This window comes from Apiospora marii, assembly GCF_038362585.1.
Source record: "Apiospora marii strain CBS 49790 chromosome Unknown utg000012l_segment0_segment0, whole genome shotgun sequence".
Taxonomy (NCBI): Eukaryota; Fungi; Ascomycota; class Sordariomycetes; order Amphisphaeriales; family Apiosporaceae; genus Apiospora; species Apiospora marii.
Window position 1 is genome coordinate 61,639 of NW_027117383.1, and position 20,531 is coordinate 82,169.

General features: G+C 57.4%; 9 protein-coding genes across 9 annotated transcripts; 3 read left to right on the forward strand and 6 right to left on the reverse strand.

Moving 5' to 3' along the window:
* Positions 1–157: 157 nt before the first annotated feature.
* PG985_014805 (uncharacterized protein) lies at positions 158–1,366 on the reverse strand (the record flags this gene model as incomplete). The annotated part of the gene is made up of 4 exons (XM_066834571.1): positions 158–317; positions 373–844; positions 897–1,193; positions 1,258–1,366. 4 exons carry the CDS (start codon positions 1,364–1,366, stop codon positions 158–160), a joined length of 1,038 nt encoding a protein of 345 aa, XP_066677181.1.
* A 1,099-nt stretch (positions 1,367–2,465) lies between these two features.
* PG985_014806 (uncharacterized protein) lies at positions 2,466–2,986 on the forward strand (the record flags this gene model as incomplete). The annotated part of the gene is made up of 2 exons (XM_066834572.1): positions 2,466–2,477; positions 2,537–2,986. 2 exons carry the CDS (start codon positions 2,466–2,468, stop codon positions 2,984–2,986), a joined length of 462 nt encoding a protein of 153 aa, XP_066677182.1.
* Positions 2,987–3,767: 781 nt separating this feature from the next.
* PG985_014807 (uncharacterized protein) lies at positions 3,768–4,907 on the reverse strand (the record flags this gene model as incomplete). Its single annotated transcript, XM_066834573.1, has 1 exon — positions 3,768–4,907. The coding sequence occupies one exon, from the start codon at positions 4,905–4,907 to the stop codon at positions 3,768–3,770; it is 1,140 nt and encodes a 379-aa protein (XP_066677183.1).
* Positions 4,908–7,427: 2,520 nt separating this feature from the next.
* On the forward strand, positions 7,428–8,639 carry PG985_014808 (uncharacterized protein; the record flags this gene model as incomplete). The annotated part of the gene is made up of 2 exons (XM_066834574.1): positions 7,428–7,448; positions 7,686–8,639. The coding sequence occupies 2 exons, from the start codon at positions 7,428–7,430 to the stop codon at positions 8,637–8,639; spliced, it is 975 nt and encodes a 324-aa protein (XP_066677184.1).
* Positions 8,640–8,784: 145 nt separating this feature from the next.
* PG985_014809 (uncharacterized protein) lies at positions 8,785–9,345 on the reverse strand (the record flags this gene model as incomplete). The annotated part of the gene is made up of 3 exons (XM_066834575.1): positions 8,785–8,958; positions 9,047–9,174; positions 9,228–9,345. 3 exons carry the CDS (start codon positions 9,343–9,345, stop codon positions 8,785–8,787), a joined length of 420 nt encoding a protein of 139 aa, XP_066677185.1.
* A 496-nt stretch (positions 9,346–9,841) lies between these two features.
* PG985_014810 (secreted glucosidase) lies at positions 9,842–11,016 on the reverse strand (the record flags this gene model as incomplete). The annotated part of the gene is made up of 3 exons (XM_066834576.1): positions 9,842–10,086; positions 10,148–10,775; positions 10,822–11,016. 3 exons carry the CDS (start codon positions 11,014–11,016, stop codon positions 9,842–9,844), a joined length of 1,068 nt encoding a protein of 355 aa, XP_066677186.1.
* Positions 11,017–13,199: 2,183 nt separating this feature from the next.
* On the reverse strand, positions 13,200–14,153 carry PG985_014811 (uncharacterized protein; the record flags this gene model as incomplete). The annotated part of the gene is made up of 3 exons (XM_066834577.1): positions 13,200–13,642; positions 13,693–13,941; positions 13,994–14,153. The coding sequence occupies 3 exons, from the start codon at positions 14,151–14,153 to the stop codon at positions 13,200–13,202; spliced, it is 852 nt and encodes a 283-aa protein (XP_066677187.1).
* Positions 14,154–15,118: 965 nt separating this feature from the next.
* On the forward strand, positions 15,119–16,256 carry PG985_014812 (uncharacterized protein; the record flags this gene model as incomplete). The annotated part of the gene is made up of 2 exons (XM_066834578.1): positions 15,119–15,524; positions 15,577–16,256. The coding sequence occupies 2 exons, from the start codon at positions 15,119–15,121 to the stop codon at positions 16,254–16,256; spliced, it is 1,086 nt and encodes a 361-aa protein (XP_066677188.1).
* A 460-nt stretch (positions 16,257–16,716) lies between these two features.
* Positions 16,717–17,995, reverse strand: PG985_014813 (Delta(12)-acyl-lipid-desaturase; the record flags this gene model as incomplete). The annotated part of the gene is made up of 2 exons (XM_066834579.1): positions 16,717–16,900; positions 16,953–17,995. The coding sequence occupies 2 exons, from the start codon at positions 17,993–17,995 to the stop codon at positions 16,717–16,719; spliced, it is 1,227 nt and encodes a 408-aa protein (XP_066677189.1).
* Between the last annotated feature and the right edge of the window lie 2,536 nt (positions 17,996–20,531).

A 20,531-nucleotide genomic window follows, 5' to 3' on the forward strand; every position in this document is an offset into this window, starting at 1 on the left:
ATTACCTGGCAACGCTAGGTCTTTGTAGATAGTTTTAGCCAGTCGCTCTCGGATGTGTCAAGAGGATGGAATGCAGATTGTATATAGCTGTGGGATTATGAACATTTATTTCCCATCTCGTGTTATGCATTGAACTCTCATGCAACCATAGAGAGCTTCAGTCCCTTTCAACGCGATCGGAAAGTCCGGCGCTCTTCTGCAAATCGGCGTAGACTTGCACCGCGTCCGGCGACAGCGCTTCCAGGACCGCCCGCGTCTCCTCCCAGATGACCTTGCGCATCTCCCGGGTCCTCTTCGAGGTCATGAAGCTCGTGGGTCTGTAGTTTTAGTTCGTGAGCATTCGTTGACTTTCAAATGTTCTCAAAGACATACTTCTCCACTTCGTCGTCCCAGAGCATGGCGCCGTGGGAACCCTCGACCGGCAGACACGAGTGGGCAATGGCGCGGCCGCAGATGAGCGGTGGGCGGCCGAAGACGCCCAGGTAGAGGCGCGAGAGGACGGAGCTGGTGCTCAGGGGCGACTTGGTGCAGCCCGGGTCGAGCGAGTGGATGTGGACCTGGCTCGGGTCCAGCAGCGACGCCAGGCTCTCGAACCAGCAGTACGAGACGATCTTGCAGATGCCGTACTGCCCGAGCTGCCCCAGGACCTTGTCGTCGCTCACGTGCCGGAGGTAGTCGACCGGTCGCTGGCTCGGGAACCGGATCCAGGGCGAGGTCAGGCGGACGGCCGCCGACGAGACGTTGCTGATGACGGTGGGGGCCCGGCTCTCATCGGCCGACGCTTGCAGTTTGGGGAGCAACAGGATGGTCAGCAGCGCGCAGGAGAGGTGGATGACCTGGAGGTCTGGATGGCAAGTCAGATCAATGGCCCTGATTTCCAGTAGTGGACGCCTTACTCTCTTCCCACCCGTCCCCCGTGACGAACCGCTTGGTGTTGTTGGTGGCAGACCCGATCAGCAGGACGTCGAGGCGAGGCAGGCTCTGAAGATCGGCCGCGAAGGCCTGGATGCTCTCAAACGAGACGAGGTCGACCTGCTTGATCAGTATGCGCTCTCGGGGCAGGCCGTAGTGGGAGACGATGTCGTCAGCCAGCTTCTCGGCCTTGGCGATGTTCCGGATGCCAAAGACCAGCGTGCCGACATCGAGCTGGGCCAGGACTTTGGCCGCTTCGGAGCACATGACCCCCGTGGCACCTGTAGGTATAGTGAGTTGTTAGTAGCCACTTAGAACCGAACGATCAAGGGATCACGACGCTACCGATGATCACGACCGTTTCGCCCTTGAAGGAAGCGGTGGGGTGGGCCAGTTTCGCCTTGGCCTGACGCCGGATCGCCCCGAAGGGATATGATTCGCGAATCTTTACCATCGCGAGTTGTTATGCTGCCCTGGATTACGTTGGTCTTGGGGAAACTTGATAAGAAGAAAGGTTGGAAGCTGTTGCAGAAAGCCCATTGTGAACTCATCGATATCCTACACCGTTTTCGATTAAACCCAGCCATGACTCGGCCTTAAGTTCACCGTAGGCCTAGTTTTCGTTACGAAGCTACACTCCGTTTGGACAATCTGTAGATGCAAAGCGTGCTTTGCGACGGCTGCATGGCCAACCACTTGGTAGCGCGTTCTCCTGCAGTAGCAGCACCAGCGTCGTCCGATATAAACTACGGCCTGGCAGCGGGTAGCAGACCCTCCGGGCGGCTAGGCCAAAGCCGGCCGAATGATTTCTTTCTTCAGAATGTGATGAAGGTCACTGCAACGGCCGGTGACATTGACAAAAGATAATTTGGTGTTTTGACGTGACCCTACCCGCCATTTCGGAACTATATCTAATCGTACAACCTCTCCCTTACGTATACTCACGCAAATCATTTTCAGCTGAGATCTCATATCACCACCAGGGAAATGGCAGCAGTCTCACTTCCCAAGAGCGTGTGAGGTGTTTTCTACGAGCACCTCAAGCGCGGTGCCTCGAAGCCAGGCATACCAATATGCCTCGTGCTAGACAGGTCGACAGCCACGTGTTTGTCACAAAACCCAGGCTTTTTCTATCCGACCCAATCTTGCGGGAAACAAGATACCACTAGGCGTAATATCATGCCTTGGATCCTATAGTCCGTAAGCTCTAGTAGCTGCACTGCCTTGGCATAGCCTCTCCGCCCCATTGACTGGTTGGACAGCGTCAGCCTGGAATGCCAAGACCCTGCCAAACACGTCACAAGGTCCCAGCCGCTCGGTGACCTATTCGAGACGACACTCTTGGGGGTGTAGTAGAGTCACATACAGACGTTGCGCGGATGGGCGAGTATATATGTCGCCACTGTCGCGTTACACGGCGACACATTCACCAGGCTCTGTGCATCCAGCCTCCCGTTTCGCCATAGACGTTTAAAGAACAGATCAAACATCCCTACCGATAAACGTCTACAGAGTCTTCGTTATACGTGCACAAGTCAAGGGCCGCGAAGACCATGTGCTTCACTGTGAGTCGCCCCATCCAGGCCCGCCGTTCCTCGGCGCTAACCATCGAACCCATCTCAAGTCCGGGAAGAAGGAGGCAGCAGTGGACAATGCACCTCCTCCGCGGCGCATCCCAGCCTCGCAGTCGCCGGGCATGAGCGTGAAGCAGAAGCCGGTACAGCTGCCGCCAAAGCAGAGCAAACCGCCCAACAACCAAGGCGGCTCATCTGCTGTTCCGGGGACCTCAACCTCCACTGGCGGCGGTGGCACGAACAATCAAGCCGCCTACACTACTTTGGTCGCCACGACGGACGTAGTTGATTGCGGCAGCGGCGACAATCACAAGGACTGTTCTGGGAACGGTGGTGCTGCTGCTACTCATACCCCTGCTGCCACTCATACTCCTGCTGCTGTTAGCAGTAGCGGAGGCCATAGTTACGGAGGAGGCCACAGTCACAGCGGAGGAGATCACAGTACCAGTAGCGGCGGAGGGGATTTCAGTAGCAGTGGAGGATGCGGAAGCAGTTGGTGAAGATGGGGCTTTCGCCGAAGGGGGGCGATGGATGATTAGAAGCATTCCAGAAAACACTCGCTGATCCTCCATCAAGATCGAAAGGATATGAATGCGCATCACCGTTTCTCATGATGCGAATCCGCCTCTCCAGCCATAGCGTGGTCTCGGACTAGAACCCGAAGCACCAGCTCAATCACATTTGTGGCATTGCCGCCTTCGTTCGGCACCGGCCCAACCGTGGCGACTCGGTAGAACCTAGCCATCCATTTTGATTCGAGCGCGTTCGTTGCGGGCGAAACTGTAAAGCGCCAAACCGCCGAGTAACGTTTCGCGAGGCGTTTTGTGCTGCGAGCGATGGCTTGCGTGAGTTTGGGCCCCCACGCCACCCCTGTCACAGGCTGTCAGCCCCTGTCAGGCCTGAAGTCACCTGAAGTTAGGCTGGGTTGGGCGCAAGAGGGACGAAGTTTGTTTCTCAGCAGAAACGCCGAAGCTGCCAATCGTCTACCAAGTCGTTACATATGCAAAGAGGAACTTCAGAAGAAATGATGTGTGATGTAGACCGTCATTTTCATGTCGAGGATCAATTGTAATGGCCAAAACAATTGTAGGTAATGATTAAGTATTAGACGTATGGGGTATCTCTCTAAATGAATCTATCGTCTAACGAAAGGAAAACTTTTGGTCTAAATGTCTGCAGCCGTGAAACCTGCGAAATAAACGCCCATCAAAGCCCGGTCATAACAGTGTTGATATGCACAAATCAAATCTAATTGGCACGTCCCGTCTAGTTGACTTCCGTCTAGTTGGCGACGTCCCGAAACCAGACGTGGTCGAGGGCCTGCTGGGCGGTGATGCGCTTGCGGGGGTCAAAGTGCGTCATCTTGCGGATGAGGTCCTTGAAGTCGGCGTCGAGCACGTCGCTCTTCCACATGGCGAAGGGGCGGCGCGGGTTGCCGGAGCCGAACTTGCGGGCCATCTGGTCGAAGCTGGACCGCCACGCGTGGCTGCGGCCCAGGTACTCGAGGAAGTCGTCGAGGTCGTCCCACTCGGCAAAGTGCGAGATCTGGCGCTCGAGGATGGCGAAGCTGGGGTCGGCGTTGGCGGCGCCCTGGGGCATGTCCATCCAGAAGATGACGCGGCGCAGCAGCAGGAAGATGCTGACGATGGCGAACGAAAAAATGTCGGTCTGCTTGTTGATGGCGCCCTTGACGTGGGCCTCGGGGCTGCGCCACCAGTGGTTGCCGACCTGGATGCCGCGCAGGGCCTGGCGGGGCGGGATGTGCGTCGAGTCCTCGAGGTCCGACAGCTGCACGCGGTCGACGACGATGCCGCGGTCGGCCGTCTCGTGGTAGTCGACCATGATGTTGTTGGCCTTGATGTCGAGGTGGGCGACGTCGTGGGCGTGCATCAGCGCCAGGCCGCGCAGGGCGTCGCGCAGGACGCGCTTCTGGGTGGCCAGCGAGATGTCCTTCCAGGCGAAGTTGAGCAGGTGGTCGCTGAGGTACTCGTTGACAAACATCTTCTCGCCGGGGATGGTGTCGCGGACGGCGCGCAGGTAGGGGCTGTCGGCGAACTTCTGCTGCAGCGAGAGGGCGTAGTTGTACTCGGGCTCGAAGAGCGTCTTGAGCACGAACTTCTGCCGGTCGTCGGCGCTCTCGGCCAGGTAGACGTGGCGGTTCTGGCGGTCCTGGAGCACCTGCTTGATGACATACTGGCGACCGGAGTGCCCGTGCAGCGAGGCGCCGATGTGGGAAAAGGGGTCGGCCCCCGACGTCGTCGTCGGCGTCTCAATGGCGGTGGCAAAGGTGCGAGGGCGAGCCGAGTCGGCTCGGGCAAGGGAGGCGACACATGGTCGGCAGGCCAGGCGGGCGGCCGGGGTGGTGAGCGAAGAGCGCAGAAGTCGTGATCCAAATGTAGAGGTCACGGTTCGTAGTTGCATATTATTGGCCCTTCCCAGATGTGTCTTCTAATGGATGTGCTGTTTGGTCTATTGTGTACGTGTGTGGTGAAATGATGAAGTCGATAAAGTGGAATGGAAAAGACAAAGACGTGGAGGTGGAGGATGGGGAAATATAAGCAAGTCAGTCACTAAGGCCGATGGATCCGAGTGCGGGCCACCCCCAAAACAAGCCAAAAATAGGTAATCCAACAAAGCGAAGATGCAATTGATTGCCACCGCCAGGCTCTGGGTTTCCGGTTTGTGGTTACTCGGGTTTCAGACTTTTCCGTCTTGTTCTTTCAGGGCGCTCAGCTCAGCAGGCTGGCCTAGAAGTGATCGACATTGGGGGTGCCAGTGGAGGCAATGGAGGGTGCTAGTGAAGGCCCACTGAGCAACGGGGTCCCTGGGCCGGGGAAGTTGGGTCCAGTGGGAACTACTACCGGCGCTGGGAATGCTACGAAGATTGGCCAGGAATGGAGGCTGATGGCGGTTGCCAAGTGGCCAAGCGTCGCTTAAACCCTCGGCCAACCTCTAATCTCCATGGCTCGTGTTCTAGAGCGCCAGAAGGTGTGCTGCAGCAGAGTTGGAGGGTGGCAACCAAACCCACTACCCGTCCTGCCCGTGAATGATAACCTTGAGGTCGGTGTGCAGGCCAAAGTCGAGACTCGTAATCTCCCCATTTGCGCTGCCGGTCTCCCCATAGACCGGCAGACCTACATAGACCCTGCATGCCTTGCTTATCGCTTGGCAATCACTGGAGGCGACGGGCAGCTTTTGTCCTGCCTGCCAATCTCGACCAGCCGTTTCGAACGGTGTCCGATAATCATCTGAACCTGCTTGATCATCTCAGCTGTCAGGTGTGTGTTTGTGTGCCTGAATTAGCATTTGGGGGACGCGCCAGCCAGTGCAGGCTGTCGTGTCATGTCAGCCCGTGTTGCCCGTATTGCCCTGGCCCTCGTACTTGCTCCTGGTCTGCTCCTGGCCTGCTCCTTGCGTGCTAATGGCGTCCTGTTGCGCCTCATGCGCCCACGTTGCTAGACGATTGCTTGATTGATTGACGGCTTGCTTTTGGTCTCGCCACAAAACTGGGAACTGACACACACAAAAGCCTGATCAGTGATGGCCCTCCTTCACCGCCGACTCGCCAGATGGCTGCATGTGCACATCCGACTGGCTGCGTCTCATGCGAGATTACTGCTGCAGCCTGCATGCCTTGCCCCGAGTTCGGTAGGTACTGGTCGTAGGTCGTAAGCTCGGTGAACGGAATGAAGGTTAAATTGATTGCTACAGTTCACACGGTCGCATGGATGCCGGCACTCTGCTCGTTTCAAGGCGTGGGGGGTGAATCAAGCTGGTCTTGGCGGCGCGGGCTGGCATGGGGGTGGCCAGCCAGGCAGACTGAACATTATCAACTGCCATTATCAACTTTTAACAGCCAGCATTGCATTCCAAAACGTGGCCGCGTCGTCAGAGTCCATTGGAACAAATCAAAACATGCACTGCATCATGTCTCATCGCCGCATTGTGATGTTTCGACGGGCAACGGGTTCTGTTTCCCACCGTCGCGTCGCAACCATCAAGTAAGGGGCCTCTTGGGGGAGGCCGATGACCGGAGCCTTTTGCGACCGCCATCTGTGACCACCCACGTTGACTCTTATATCCGGCATACTGATGGTACCTGCCTTCTTAATCTCCTTCGGCCTTGTCCCAATGGGGCAGCATCTTTCTACCGTCGTGGCTCGGGGAACTCGAAGCCGCTGTGGGATTCCGCCTGCATAAACCTATGCAGCCCCCGGACCGGTCACCAAGTCACCTGTCCAGCATCCCACCTCGCGCCTGCATATGTCACATAGTTTGGGTTTGTAAATGCATCGACGGGCTGCATCCCTCACGATGTTTGTTGAGGACCGATCAGAGAGCAGTTGATGCCAAGTACAACGAGCTTCGTCCACACCTAACAGCTTGGTCAGACTGAATGCATCGATTATCTCGCGTCAGCTACCTTCGCCCTCCGGCGCATCCGCATTCCGGTACAGCCCCAACTGCGAGAGAGGGAGGTGGTCTTCGTGCCAATTCCTAGTGCTGTCCATACCTAACAAGAACTGCCAAGTCTCCCTATGCAATGCTCCAGAATCTCAGTAGAACGATCGATGAACAGCGCGTCGTAGTCGCTCATTTCTCCAGACTGCCGTAGCTCCAGCAGTTGTCATCCCAGATTGTCGCTAGAAGAAGCCGCAGAGAATTGTCGCTCCGTTTTCTCCAGATGCAATTGCAAGTACAGAGTATAGTCATATATCGATTTGGATGCCTGGCGCAATTGATGTTCAGCCCGTTTTAAGTTGCCCTGGTCGCTGTCGCGTCTCGACATGGTTGCGGGGTATCGTGAGCGAGCGTGTCGTCAGAGCGCGCAGGCCCATCTGCGATCTGATCAGCGAAAGATCGGTCGCATCATGACGCCCTCTCATCTCGCTGCTTCTGTTGCTTCTTCAATACTTCTTTGCTCATAACCATAATCTCATCATGGCGGAAACATCACAAATGGTAAGTTGCGATGAGCTTTGCTCCGACTTGGATAGCGGCAGCGTCTGATTGGTTGCAGCCACCACCACAGAGAGCGCTGGAGCGCACCCATAACCAAGGCAATCAGCTTCCAAACCTAGCCGCGGCGCCTGGGCAGCGTAGAAGGCAGCAGCGCGACGGCGACGATGAAGACCCTCTGTGGCGTTTCGAAGAAGAGTTGGAGCAACGCGAAGCCTGGCTACGGGCCGAAGGCGGCAGTGGGTGGGGAAGGAGAGCCTAGGCGACATCTACCGAGACAGCGCCCTCGATACCCTGCGCGACAGCCGGCGCAGCGGAGACCGCTTTGACCTGATGCGGGTCGCCTCAAGCGAGAACAAACGCTACGACGCGAAGCACTCGGTCGCCTATGGCGTGATCAACGAGGCCAACGCGGCCGCCGTCGTCCGGGCCAAAGCGGCGCACCAGGCCGCCACCGGAGGGAGGAAGCGCAAGTCGTCCAGTTTACAGGAAGACATGGACGAGTTCAAGCAGAGCCTCCCCCACATCGTGACGTCGGACATGCAGATCGACCTCGACTGCGACCAGGTCCGCGACAAGATCAACAAGGTTGTCGAGGGCGGCGTCATGAAGAAGACCGAGTTCTGCAACGCCATCGGGGTCAGCAACGCGGCCGTCAACGCGTTCCTCAAGAAGCATGGGCCGTTTGACGGCGCCAAGAGCGACACCTTCGCCAAGGCTTGGGACTGGTTCAAGCAGCGGGAGATTGCCGGCCTGAAGCTGCCCAACGCGAACAAGCGCCGCCAGACGGAGGCCGCGCGTGCTGCAGCAGACAGACCTGTGAACACAGAGACGATTGCCGGTACAAGTGCCGCCAGTGCTGCGACTGCCAATGCACCCGCCGCGTCTGCCCCCATCTCAGGCAGCTCCAGCAACACATCTTCGATCCCGGACATCAGCGGTGTCCACCTGCCAGGAGAAGACACGGACAAGGTCCCCGTCTACGAGACCTGCGACGTGGTCCGCGAGAAGATCGACGAGCACCTCGCGGCCCACAAAGTCACCCAGGCGCAGTTCTGCCGCGACATCTACGCCCACGGCCTCAAGTCGCCCACGCGGTGCAAGGGAATCCAGCCCAAACAGCTGGCCGACTTCCGCCACAGAGACCGACATCGTGACCCACCTGACGCCGGTACAACCGATGCTTTTCCGTAAGTACTACACTAGATCGGGTGCCGGGATAAGAAGTCAGGGAGGCCGGGCCCGGCTCGGTGGGTCAAGGAGTAAGGGGTAAGTCTCGGTCTAGTATTCATCTTCCCTGCAACACAAAGCCAAGCCCCCGGCCACCTCTGCATAGTATCTAGTGACACGCATAGTCGGCCTCCTTGACGATCCTCCAGTCCGAGACCTCGCCGCCGTCTTTCCCGGGCTGCAGCCGCCACCAATGCAGCGAGCACCCCCGCAGCACCACCTCCTTTCCCTTCAGCAGCCCGCGGATGGGGTCGTCGGTGTCGGCCACGATGCGCAAGGTCCACTGCAAGCTGGTAAGTAAATGTTGCTTCTTTTCGGGGCTCCTGATTGGAGAAAGACAACGGATGGCGTGAGTATAGATGTGTGCATACCTCCCATGCACAAAACTCCTTGGTGCCGGTGATGCCGTGCGTCTCCATCCGCAACGAGAGCGAGGTTTGGTACGTCGAGCGGAGAAACTCGACGAACTCATCATACGTCTTGTCCACGGCCTTCCACGCTGTCAGATCGAAGTCAGCTTTGCGATGGTGAGTACGAGACGATATCCCATACCGTGGTCGGAGAAGCTCAGGTCCGGGTCATAGTACTCCAGGATCTTGGGGACATCCCCCGATTCGAAGGCGGCGGTCAAGCCTGCTTGACGTCTCTGCAGAAAGTCCTCGAGCGACATTGTAAGTAAGTTCACGAAAAGATGGTGTTGATAGATGGAGTATCTTGGGACTTTTTGTAGTACTTAGTGCTATGTGTCCTCCCCCTGCTAGCTGCATCATATGACATGGAGTCCTCCGGGCCCACAGACACTCTTCCCAATCAGGATCCATGTTGCGATGGAGTATGCCCATCTAGACCCATAAGCACCTAAAACAGTTCGGCACATTTACACTATAAAGAGGGGAAGTAGTTTGATCGTATATTTGCCAAGATATATACAGTTGGCATCGCCCAGACGGACAAGAGCAAGTATAGAATGGCAAAGTATGTACAAACATGGCCACAGTTTCTCCGAGAACCCCGGGCCCGACATCATATCTCCGTATCTCATCACCGCGTCTCAAAAACCCTATGATAAACATTTCCCATCCAAAGAAGTGAAGCCTGTAAAGGTGTCATGAGAAAAGGGGGCGACAACAAGAACAACGAGCATGCATGCAGTTCGTCGTCATCACTTAACCCCGGAACATCCGGGCCATGCGGGCGACGGTGCCCTCGGTGATGAGGGGCGCCTCCTTGTCGAGCAGGGCCATCATCTCGGGGGCGACGGGCGCGTCGGTGTTGGGGTAGTCGGTGACGTTGGTGATGCTGTAGGGGTCCGACAGCAGGGCGAGGTTGTTGCGCTGGTAGTGGGCGACGTAGCCGACCTCCATCATGGCGCCGTAGCCGTCCTGGGTGGCCCCGTTGGGGTTGCCGGGCCCTGTTTTGTGATCCTTGTTAGTACTGCTCAGTGCTCACTTCATCAATGGGTCTACACTTACAGCCTCCGCCGACGGCCATGTTGAGGATGAAGAACATGGGAGACCCAGCCAGGGAGTTCCAGACGGCCGGGTTGCCGATGTTTTGGCCCGTCAGGACGTGGTAGACCTGGCCGTCCATGGACCACTTGATGGACTGCGCCTGCCAGTTGCTGGACGTCAGGTCCCACTCGAGGCGCCAGGTGTGGAAGTCCTGGTTGGGGATGCCGATGTTGGCGCCGAGGCCCTGCGTCTCCTGGCAGATGCCGCCGGGGGCGCGGTCGCAGTGGACGGTGCCGTAGCCGCGCAGGAGCCCGTTGACCGTCTCCATGATGTCGAGCTCGCCGCAGCCGGGCCACTGCACCCCGTTGCGGATCGAGTTGCCCAGCATCCAGAACGCCGGCCACATCCCTTGCTTGGTGCTGATGTCGTTGCCGCCGAACCGGATCGCGGCCTCGACGCGCGTCACCACGCCCGCCGCCGGCTGGAAGGTGTACTTGCTCTCGATGCGGCCCGAGGTCCACCCATGCGTGCCGCCGCCCCTCCACGGCACGATCTGCAGCGTGTTGCCGCCCGAGAGCTGGAGGTTGCGGTTGCTCGCGGTGTCTGCGTTGTTAGGACATGCATAATAGAAATCAAGAGTGAAGACATACTAGATATCAGTTAGTAGATATACAGAAAGATAGAGAGACAAATACGCACCAGGTTTCCAGCTCGTTGTTGACGTTCAGGTCGCCGGTGATGATGTTCCAGTTGCCCTGGTCGGGGAGGGAGCCGCCGTTGCCTCCAAAGGCGTCGGTCCAGCGCAGGTTGAAGCCGCTGTAGGACGGGGGGTTCCAGGCCGCCGTAGAGGCCACCAAGGGGGCGAGAGCCAGGAGAGTGTTGGACCACATGTTGAGGATATTAGGGGATTAGGTAAAAGTATTAGGTAGTATAGTATAAAGTCGAACAAGGGAGTGTGGTAGACAAGTGATCGTTGCCAGGTTGGTGTCCTTCTCTGGATAGGATCGACAGGAAGAGGGACGACGACCGTTATATAGCCCGATGGATGATGCTTGCGGCTCGCGTAGACGCTTCTGCCATCAGGGTCTCGCCGGGGTATGATCTGACGGTAATGAAAGAGGGCAATTTTCCATGGTCCAATGGAACGTTGCCAACGACCCTTTATGACCACCCATGGCTGCGTCAAGGTAAGGAGCCGAGCCTCTAGTGCCCCCCCGGTGGCCTAGCCTTGGCTGGCTGGCCTGGGTCAGGGGACGGAAGCAGGTGAGAAGCCAAGGTGAGTGTGAGGCTCAAGGAAGGCGGATGAGGGAGTTAGTCTCAGAGAATCCCGCCAATCAGCGGAACCCAAGTCTTGGGACCGCCTGCAGGATCGCCTATGGGATCGCAGATGGGATCACATATGGGATGCATATGGGACGATTTGTGCAAACGTTGCATTGCTGCTGGATTCCATGAGCGTTACCCCAGATCGGCCTTGCGCCGGCGGGTTTGGGAAGCAAGGGGTGGCTCTTGGGGGGTGCCAACCTGGTTTTGGGGGCCTTTGTCCATCCACAACTCTGCTCACTTCGGTGAGCTCAGTCGGTTTTCCTGGTAGCGAGCTGCTTCTTTTCTGGTAGCGAGCTGCTTGCATCGGCGTCGAGGTCAGAATGTCGGCGTCGCTTGACGTGATTACTGACGGACACTTGACATGGCCTGGTCCCGTGGAGGGAAACCGATTACTGAGCGTCGGCGGTCTCATGGCGCCCAAGACATGTTGGGCCTGCCCCTTTCGGATAGCTGCTGCTGTGCAGGTCGGGTCATGCTTAATTCGTCCGTTCTGTCCGCGCCGCCACCAGCGGGCAGGGCGTGTAGGGCGGCAGGCTATACTCGATGCGGACAAGCCGACCCCTGGCCGACCCTGAATCATCCTGGCCCCAATTCCCACTTTGGACCAATCTCTGCCCTCCTTTGGGCTGTGACGGGCGCAGAGTGCGACACGCGACCAGGAACTGCCTTCGATTGGATCAATTGCCTTTTTGGCCCAGATGAAAACACCTTTTCCTTCTTTCTTCTTTTCATCGCCTGCTTGTGATGCGACTTCTGATGCGACGCCATGAATCGCAGTTTCCCCTGCTAAGCTGGTTCGAGACACCCAGTTCCTTTTGGGAGGGGGATCCACCCATGACGACGCCTGGTGCCGGAGCTCCCCTCCCAGATTATTTGCGCTGTCTAGGCCGGGCCAGAACGACAGACGTCAACCAGGTTCGGCGGCTGATTGGTTACCAGGTTTGATGGCATCATGGTGTCTCAACGTCAGAAGGAAAATAAGAGAAATTGCGCTTTGATGCGCCCAGATTATCTCAGACAGGAACTTGAAAATGCGCAAAAGTTCCAAGCGGAGGCGACGGCGATTGGCTGGCTACCAGATTGGCCTCTAGATGACATCTGGCTTTGCCAAGAAATCGGCTTAGGTGGAAGAAAGTGTGGAAGGATTCTAGAAAAAGGGGCCCCAACGTCCCCGTCAGAGTTGCTTTTCCTTACTGTGCTAAGTTGGAAAGGATTCTAGGCCCGTGTGGCACATCAAGAAGAGAGGATCACTCACATGTCAGCAAAACGCCTGATTGTAAGATTCTCTACTATTGCTTACGCACATGTCTTGTCTTCACGTCGTCGTCTAGCTATGTAACCATGAGAGTAAGGGGTTAAGTGAGATACGCAGCCACCACACAGAAGGCGATGTGATTACTGAGCGGACGCCGGCCGGGAGCCGTACTCATTCGGCGTTCAAATCGGGGACGCGGTTGCCATACCGGCGTCGGTGAGAATGCAACGTATGCAATGTGGACAAATGCAGGGCTACGTGTCAAGGTGTGCATATCATCGTGACATCGAGACCGGCCGATGGAAAGAACGCGTAGTAATCAGCTTACTGTATCTAATCCGCGGTGCCTCCTTCATGGAAAAGCCAGGCAGTTGAAGCTACATGACCGATCACATGTTCTCAGGGGAAATGGCGGGCATTTCTTCTACCGAGGCTTGAAGTAGATCCGGAAAATTTTATCTCTCTTCAACAGAGTGGTGCCTGTCTCATGGCTTATTCCTTTGACCGCCCTTCCTCCATAAGATGAACAGAAGTTCCGCTGGCCGCCTTTCCAACACCGCCCACCACACAGCTCGGGTGCATCCAGTTGAACAGGACCGACACGGCGAGCATGGGCACCGAGTCGAGAATGTACAGCCAGTACTCGTGGCCCTGCAGACCGCCGCCCTGCCCCTGAGCGTACTCGGCCACGCGGTACAGCGACCGGACCATGATGAGCAGGCTCGCGGCGTACAGGACGTAAACGAGCAGCGTCCAGGGCGCCGTGACCGCGTAGGACTTGCTGGTGGGCTCGCGGCGGAGGCGCAGATGGAACACGGCGGTCACGAGGCAGAAGCCGCCGAAGAAGAGGATCTGGATGCCCAGGCCGCCGAGGATGATGTTCTCGCCGCGCTGGACGTCGGCTTGCGTCTTGGCCGTCGTCAGCATGCCGCCTCCTGGGAACTGTCAGCTTTTGTACATTTCCCCTTATCAGATAAGTACTCACCGCCCCCTTGAGCAAAAAAGGAAAGCACATCTCCAAGGACAAAGACTTTGGTCAACCAGCGTGGCGGGATCATGGAGTACGTGTCGGCGTCCAGCAGGCGGATGAGCCGGCCCAGGATCATGTAGATGGACGCGGCGAAGAGCGTGGGGCCCAGCAGGAGCAGGACGGACTGGACGATGTACGGGTTCTTGGTGAAGTCGGGGGACTCGGACGACGACAGGGCGCGGCCGATGTAGCCGACCGTCTCGACTATTGCCCTCGTTAGTATACGTTATCTCGTATCCATGACTGTCCAACTTACAAAGACAACCGACCACAAGAGGGATGAAATACCACGCCCGGCTTTTGACCATCTGCTTGACGTGCCATACAGACGAGAGGCCGAAGAGGACTGTCAGGATGACTGCCCCGGCCATGGAGGGCTGGTAGGCATAGAACACAAACTTCTCTGGTGACGCCATAGTGTAAAAGGGGTGATTTACTCTTTCTTGTTGTGCTACAGGCCGTATTTAGGTTGAATCAGGACTTGGGTGAGTTTAGAGATGGTTATGGAAGACATATGAGAATGCATTTTGCTGGAATATTTATACAGTAGCTCCTTAACTACTATACGATGCCCAGGCGGAGTTTTTTGAGTCCATATGTGTATACGCGTATTCTATACGCGGGTAGAGGCTATACGCGTATCCGAGCCACATTTGCCCCTACCGGCCACTAGCTCAAGCGCACCTCGGGCAAGCTAGCAGCCTGCATGCAGCAAGCACTAGGCAGACACTGCCTCTTAACCAACACTGCTGGAATGACTGGTGCCAAAGATCGAGTCCCTACTGGCTATATCTGCCGTTTTGTAGCTTTTTCTGTGGGCTTTCTACGGCCCGAAGCTGTCTAGCTGAAGTACGCACGTGCTAGAGTCAATCCCAACCAACATCCAATACGCGTATCGCCGTTTCTTCAACTTCCGCGTATAGCACAAGTGAATCAGCCAAGGCATATACCAACTACGAAAATAAACCTCTTCTGGGAAAAGTACCTTGTCATGAAGCGACGCGGCCACCGCAAGTCCCGTCACGGCTGCCAAGAATGCAAGCGGCGGCATATCAAGGTGGGACAAGCTACTTCTCTGATATACAGACTAGAATTTACATCCTTACTCTCACTTATGTGCAAGTAGTGTGATGAGGGACGCCCCGAGTGTGCCAACTGCACCATTACGAGCCGTCGTTGCGACTTCGGGGACCGACGCACGCGGCATGGCTCTGCTCCCACTGTCGCTACTCCTCACCCAACAAGTCCGAGAACACCGGTACCTGCGGCAGAAGAAGAAGAAGAAGAAGCACCCTCTGTAGTTGTGCCTCAAGGACACGGCAATGTCAACAACCGACTTCAACCGCCGCCAGACGCATCAGGACCGGTGAACCTGCACCACATGGAGCTCCTGGCCCACTACACGTTCGCCGTGTCGAACCCCGAGATCGACCCGGACCTCGACCGCGCCGCCACCAAGATGGTGGTCCAGACGGCGCTCGCCTTCCCCTGGCTCCTGTACGAGATCCTCGCCATCTCGTCGCGGCACCTGGCCACTTTAGTTCGGCCCGGCGGATCCGGACCGCGCAGCGCCGCCTTCTACCGGGCCCAGGCGTCGCAGCTGCAGACGCAGGCGCTCCACCTCTTCAACCGCCGCGGGGGCAGCCCCGGTAGCGACGGCATGTCGTCTGCGATTGACGAGACCAACTGCGCGGCCGCGGTGCTCTTTTCGTCGACGCTGGGACGCCACCTGCTCGCGGATACGCTGGAGGATCTTCATCTTGATCGGCACCGGGACGACATTGATGGTAAGCAACTTCTGGACGATGGGATTGTACTCGCCGTTCACTTCAAGAGTAGTATTGACATCGAGATCGGTAGGCGACGGCAACGAGCCAGAGGGACCCGACTCCGAGGCCGCATTGGACCGCTACTGCCGCTACCTCCAGGTGCACCTGGGCCTGCGCGCCGTCGCCTCGAGCTCGTGGTCGCACCTGATGGAGTCGGACCTCTGGCCGCTGATCGCGCTGGCGGGGCGCATCCACACGTCGAGGTCCGCCGTCCGGGGCACGGAGCTGCGGTCCCTCTCGCGATGGGTCGAGGGGGCGGAAGAGGAAGAGCAAGGAGCGAGGAGGAACACGAGGGCTGCAGGTGCTGTGGGGTCCCATAACGACGAAGAAGAAGAGTGCCGCAAGACCTGTTTGGAAGCCATTGATCTCTTGCAGATCGACCTCGACGAGTCCTCCCCGACCGGCACGTCGTCATCGCAGCACCAGCAACACCAGATGACGTTCACCTGGCCCGTCCGCTGCCCGGCCAAGTTCGGCGAGCTGATCCGGCAGCGCTCGCCCCGGGCGCTGGTCGTCCTGGCGCACTACGCCGTGCTCCTCCACCGGAGCCGGGACCTGTGGCCGATCGGGCCCTCGGCGCCGCGCTTCCTGCAGGTCATCTCGGACGTCTTGGGGCCGGGGGAGTACGAGGCCCAGCTAGAGTGGCCGCGGGCGGTCGTGTTGGAGGGCAGGCGGCATGATCAATCTTAGAAGAATTAGATAAATGAGTGTGCATCAAGACTGCTTCCATTCCCTATATACTATACATAGAATCGGATGTAGTGCTGTTAAGATTAAACATAGCCAAGATTGAACCCAATTGACTACATTCGCACACAATCAGATGATCGAACGAGATCTCATCGATTGAATCCGACGATCTGCTGACTGTTACGGACATAATCACCCCAAGACGGAGTGCGGGGCTGACAGCCACCTGCATGGAGCGGGGTCACGAAAACGGAAACCAGAGATTGTCCGAAAATGTCTAGTTGATTCGTCTGTCTAGTGTAGTCTATCGCAATATGCCATGATCGTCTATGCCGAAATCCACGAGCCAAGTCTTTTGTCTCTCTCTAAAGCCCCAGCGTAGGTATCATTCTATCACACGTTTCTATAACAGGAGTTGCAAGCATAAAGGCAGGAAAACCTTGGTGTTGGATCCTCTCGTCTATGCGGCGGGCTTGTTCCACTTCATGACGCCGGGCATGGCGGGGTCGTTCTCGACGAACTTGCAGTGGTTGAAGGTGGACCACAGGTCGCCGTAGAAGGAGCCGGGGGCGCGGTGGTAGAGGTCGCCGAGCATGGGCTTGATGGCCTCGGTGGCGTCCTCGGCGTAGTAGAAGGGGATGCGGCTGGGGCAGTTAGTATGGAATGACACAAGAGCAATTGAAGAAGGGGACTCACGCAAACAGGTGGTGGACGACGTGGGTGCCGATGATGCCGTGGAAGAGGTGGCGGTCGATCCAGCCAAAGTCGCGGTCGACGGTGGCGAGGGCGCCCTTGACAAACGTCCAGCCGTTCTCGTCGTAGTGCTTGACGTCGGGGTGGTTGTGGTGCAGGTACGTGATGGCAATCAGCCAGTGGTGCACCCAGAACCACGGCACGCCCCAAAGCAGGAACACGGTCGACCAGCTGCCGAGCGCCTGCGCGGCGTAGTATAGACCGAGACCCACCAGACCGAGGCCGATGTCGGTCAGCAGGACGTAGCCGGCCTCGTTGGGGCGGAAGACGGCGCCGAAGGGGTCGAAGTGGCTGAGGCGGTACCAGGCCGTGTTCTTCTCGGGCTGCAGGCTGCGGGGGCCGGACGAGACGTTGAAGAGCAGGTAGGTGGGCCAGGCGAAGAGCTGGTGGGCGATGAGCTTGACCAGCACGAAGGCGGGCGCGTCCTCGAGCAGGTCCGAGTGCCACCACTGCGTCTCGCGCTTGCGCTCGTGGTCCTCGCGCGTCGCCGGCACGAAGGCCATGTCCTTGTGCATGTGCCCCGTGAACTGGTGGTGCCGCGCGTGGCTGAACTTCCACGAGAAGTACGGCACGCCGAGGATCGAGTGCAGCACCCAGCCCATGAAGTCGTTGAAGCCGCGGTGCAGACTGAAGGCGCCGTGGCCGCACTCGTGGGCCAGGATCCAGATGCCGGTGCCGACCAGGCCCTGGGCGAACGTGTAGGCGGCCCAGGCGGCGGCGCGGGCGTAGGGGTTGGACAGCTGGGTGATGAAAGTGAGGGCGCCGTAGACGAGGGCGCCGGCGAGGGCCAGGTCGCGCACGACGTACGACATGGAGCGGGCGACGGTCGGCTGGAAGCAGTACTTGGGGATGGCCCGGCGGATCTCATTGACGTCGGGGAACTTGGGCTCCGTCGATGGCGCCTGCTTGTTGAGGCTGATGACCCCGGCCGTCGTGGTGGTGGCGGTCGAGGACATGGTAGCCGTGGTGGTGGCGGTGGTGGCCATGGTGCTGACTGACAGGTCGACCTCGCAGAGGCAACGGTCTGTCTTGGGAGTGAATGGAAGAGACAAAAAAATGAACGACGCCCAGGACACACACTCAGGCAATGGATCAGGAATGAGGGGAGGAAGAGAGAGGAAAGGAAGGAAGCAGACAGCGACCGAGGGGAGGCAGGTCGCTTTTGTTCTGGGCTGGCTAGGGAAGGGGAGAAGGAAAATCTCCCACTCGTTCTCCTTATCGGCTTTTTTTATTGTATTTTTTTTTTCTCGCTGACCACCGCACACACACACAGTCTGGCACATGTGAACAGATCTTTATCCACGCACATGGGTTCTAGATCTAGGGGTCTTGTAAGGTTAGGCGGAACTAGGGTCCCTCTGGTCCCTTTCAACGGTGCCAATGCATCTGCAATGCTGGATCCCGGCCCACATGGCTGATTGGGAAAAAAGCACCCAAGACCTCTCTTCTCCTGTCTATCAGGGACCATTCGGCTTACGAGGACAAGGCTGTGCCCTGTTGCGAGACCGCTAGGCAATGCGAGTCGCTCTCCAGCGACGATACGACTCACCTTCCCCTCTCCTTTGGCAGGACTCGAGTTCCGACATTTCCCATCGGTCAAGTCATGAATAGCAAAGCTGTGGCTGGTCGAACAAACAGAGCGATTTAGGTGTGTTAGTCTTTTCTAGTGGCAGCGGGATGTCAGCCAAACGTTGTACCTTGCCGCATGTACCATGGAACATGTACTCGTCGGCTGTAGCAGTAACAGAGGACAGCACTGAACAGTTCGAATTGAGAACTGCCAGCAGAACTGCCAGCCCGCCAGCAAAACTGCAGCATTCGTACCCTTATTGCCACCCCGCTTCGACCCCCATGCTCCTCAACGCTTTACCTGGTCGCAGATCTCTGGTAGGGTCTCTCTGGAGACACTGCGGGTTTTTTCCTGGGATGGAGTCGGAATTTTCGTTGAGAGGCAAGCTAGGCCGCGTTCTGTTCTGGGAGCTTGGGGCAGGCAGTAGGTACTACATACTGGAGCTACCCTAATAGGTACTGCTTGGTGCTTGGGGTTTTTTCCAGGTGGCTTTGCTTGGTCACTGGCTTGGTGGGGCCCCCATTCATCCCAGATTTTTTGGTTTCATGGTGTTTGGGAAAACTCGTCTCGTCTAATTTTGTTCGAGGGCAAACGAAGGGCCTCTCCTTTTAGCCGTTAGCGTTGCCGAGGATTGACACGACGCTTCCATTGGCCAATGGGCCCTAATTGAAATTCAATCTCAGATAAACTGCGGCTCAATCTCAGGGCCATCGTAGCGAAAACCAAAAAAGCAGAGACAAGTGAGTGCTAATGCTATTTTCATTTTCCATTCGGCGGCCGGCTCTGGTTCGTTCCTGGACGGCAGCAGGCCACACAAGCAAGACATAACGGCCTTGGCTTGTCCCACGTCGACCCTTTTCCTTTTCTCCTCCTCCTCTCCATTCACCGTATTCGCATTCCCGATCACGGACCATCCAAGTATGTAAGTACCTACTGTACTGTACAAGATACGCGACTTGGAAAGTTACGAGTCGTCTAGCTCAACAAGCCAGGCTTGGCTCAGCGCAGGGCAAGTCGCTAAGTACCGCGCAAGCGAGTCCGTGGGGCAGGGATTAACGATGGGCAAGCGAGGGGTCTCAATTCTTCGCTCTGGCAATGGCTGCTGGCAACTGGCTTTCTGGTCTCGCCTGCCAATCCAATGCCTCAGGCTCCTAGACCCTCAGGCCCTCAGGTTAGGGGGTTTCTAGGGGCTCCTAGGGGTTCTGGGTTCCGACCCGTCGGTTGTCGTCTCCCCGACCCTAGTCGGTGTTCCATGCCCACTACGGAGTCCTCACTGACCTCCCTGCACCCTGGGCACCGGCGGCTTTGGAGGCGGTCTGTCCTGGGGGGCGAGGGGGTTCTGGACGGGGGCATTTGCGACTGCTGGCGGCCGAAAGATTATTTCAATGCCCTTTGATTTGGCACGAGCCGGTGGGACGGCCTTCGATTGCTCGCGGTGGAATATCGATCGGCACTCCTCATTGGACAACGAAACACTAGGCGCCTTTAGCACGGCCTACATCTACACATCAATGTGTTGTACATACATACATGTACGGCAAAGCCTTAGGGTAGATGTTAGCTCTTCCTCCTCCCTCTTTCTCCTTCAACGCAAATGCGACCCTGAAGCTCACACAGTGTGGCCGCCGTCGCCACCAGGGACGGGACTGACAAGCCAAGAACGGGTGTCTAGTTGCACCGAGGCAGAGTCAGGCTGTCTTGAAAGCAGCTGATACTCCGTACAGACCTGGAAGAACCTGGAGACCTGGCCTGGAAGAACCTGGAGAACAGAAAAGACGTCCCCGGCAGAACACAGCCAAGTCCGGGGAGGCCCAATTTGTCAGAATGCAAAACTGCTCGAAATGATATCTAACGCTACTGACTCGGGATGATGAATTACTCGCCCGGATGGCGTTTGACGCCACTTGGCGTACAGAATTCGTGGATGAACAGCTTTGCCATTGCCTGTAAAA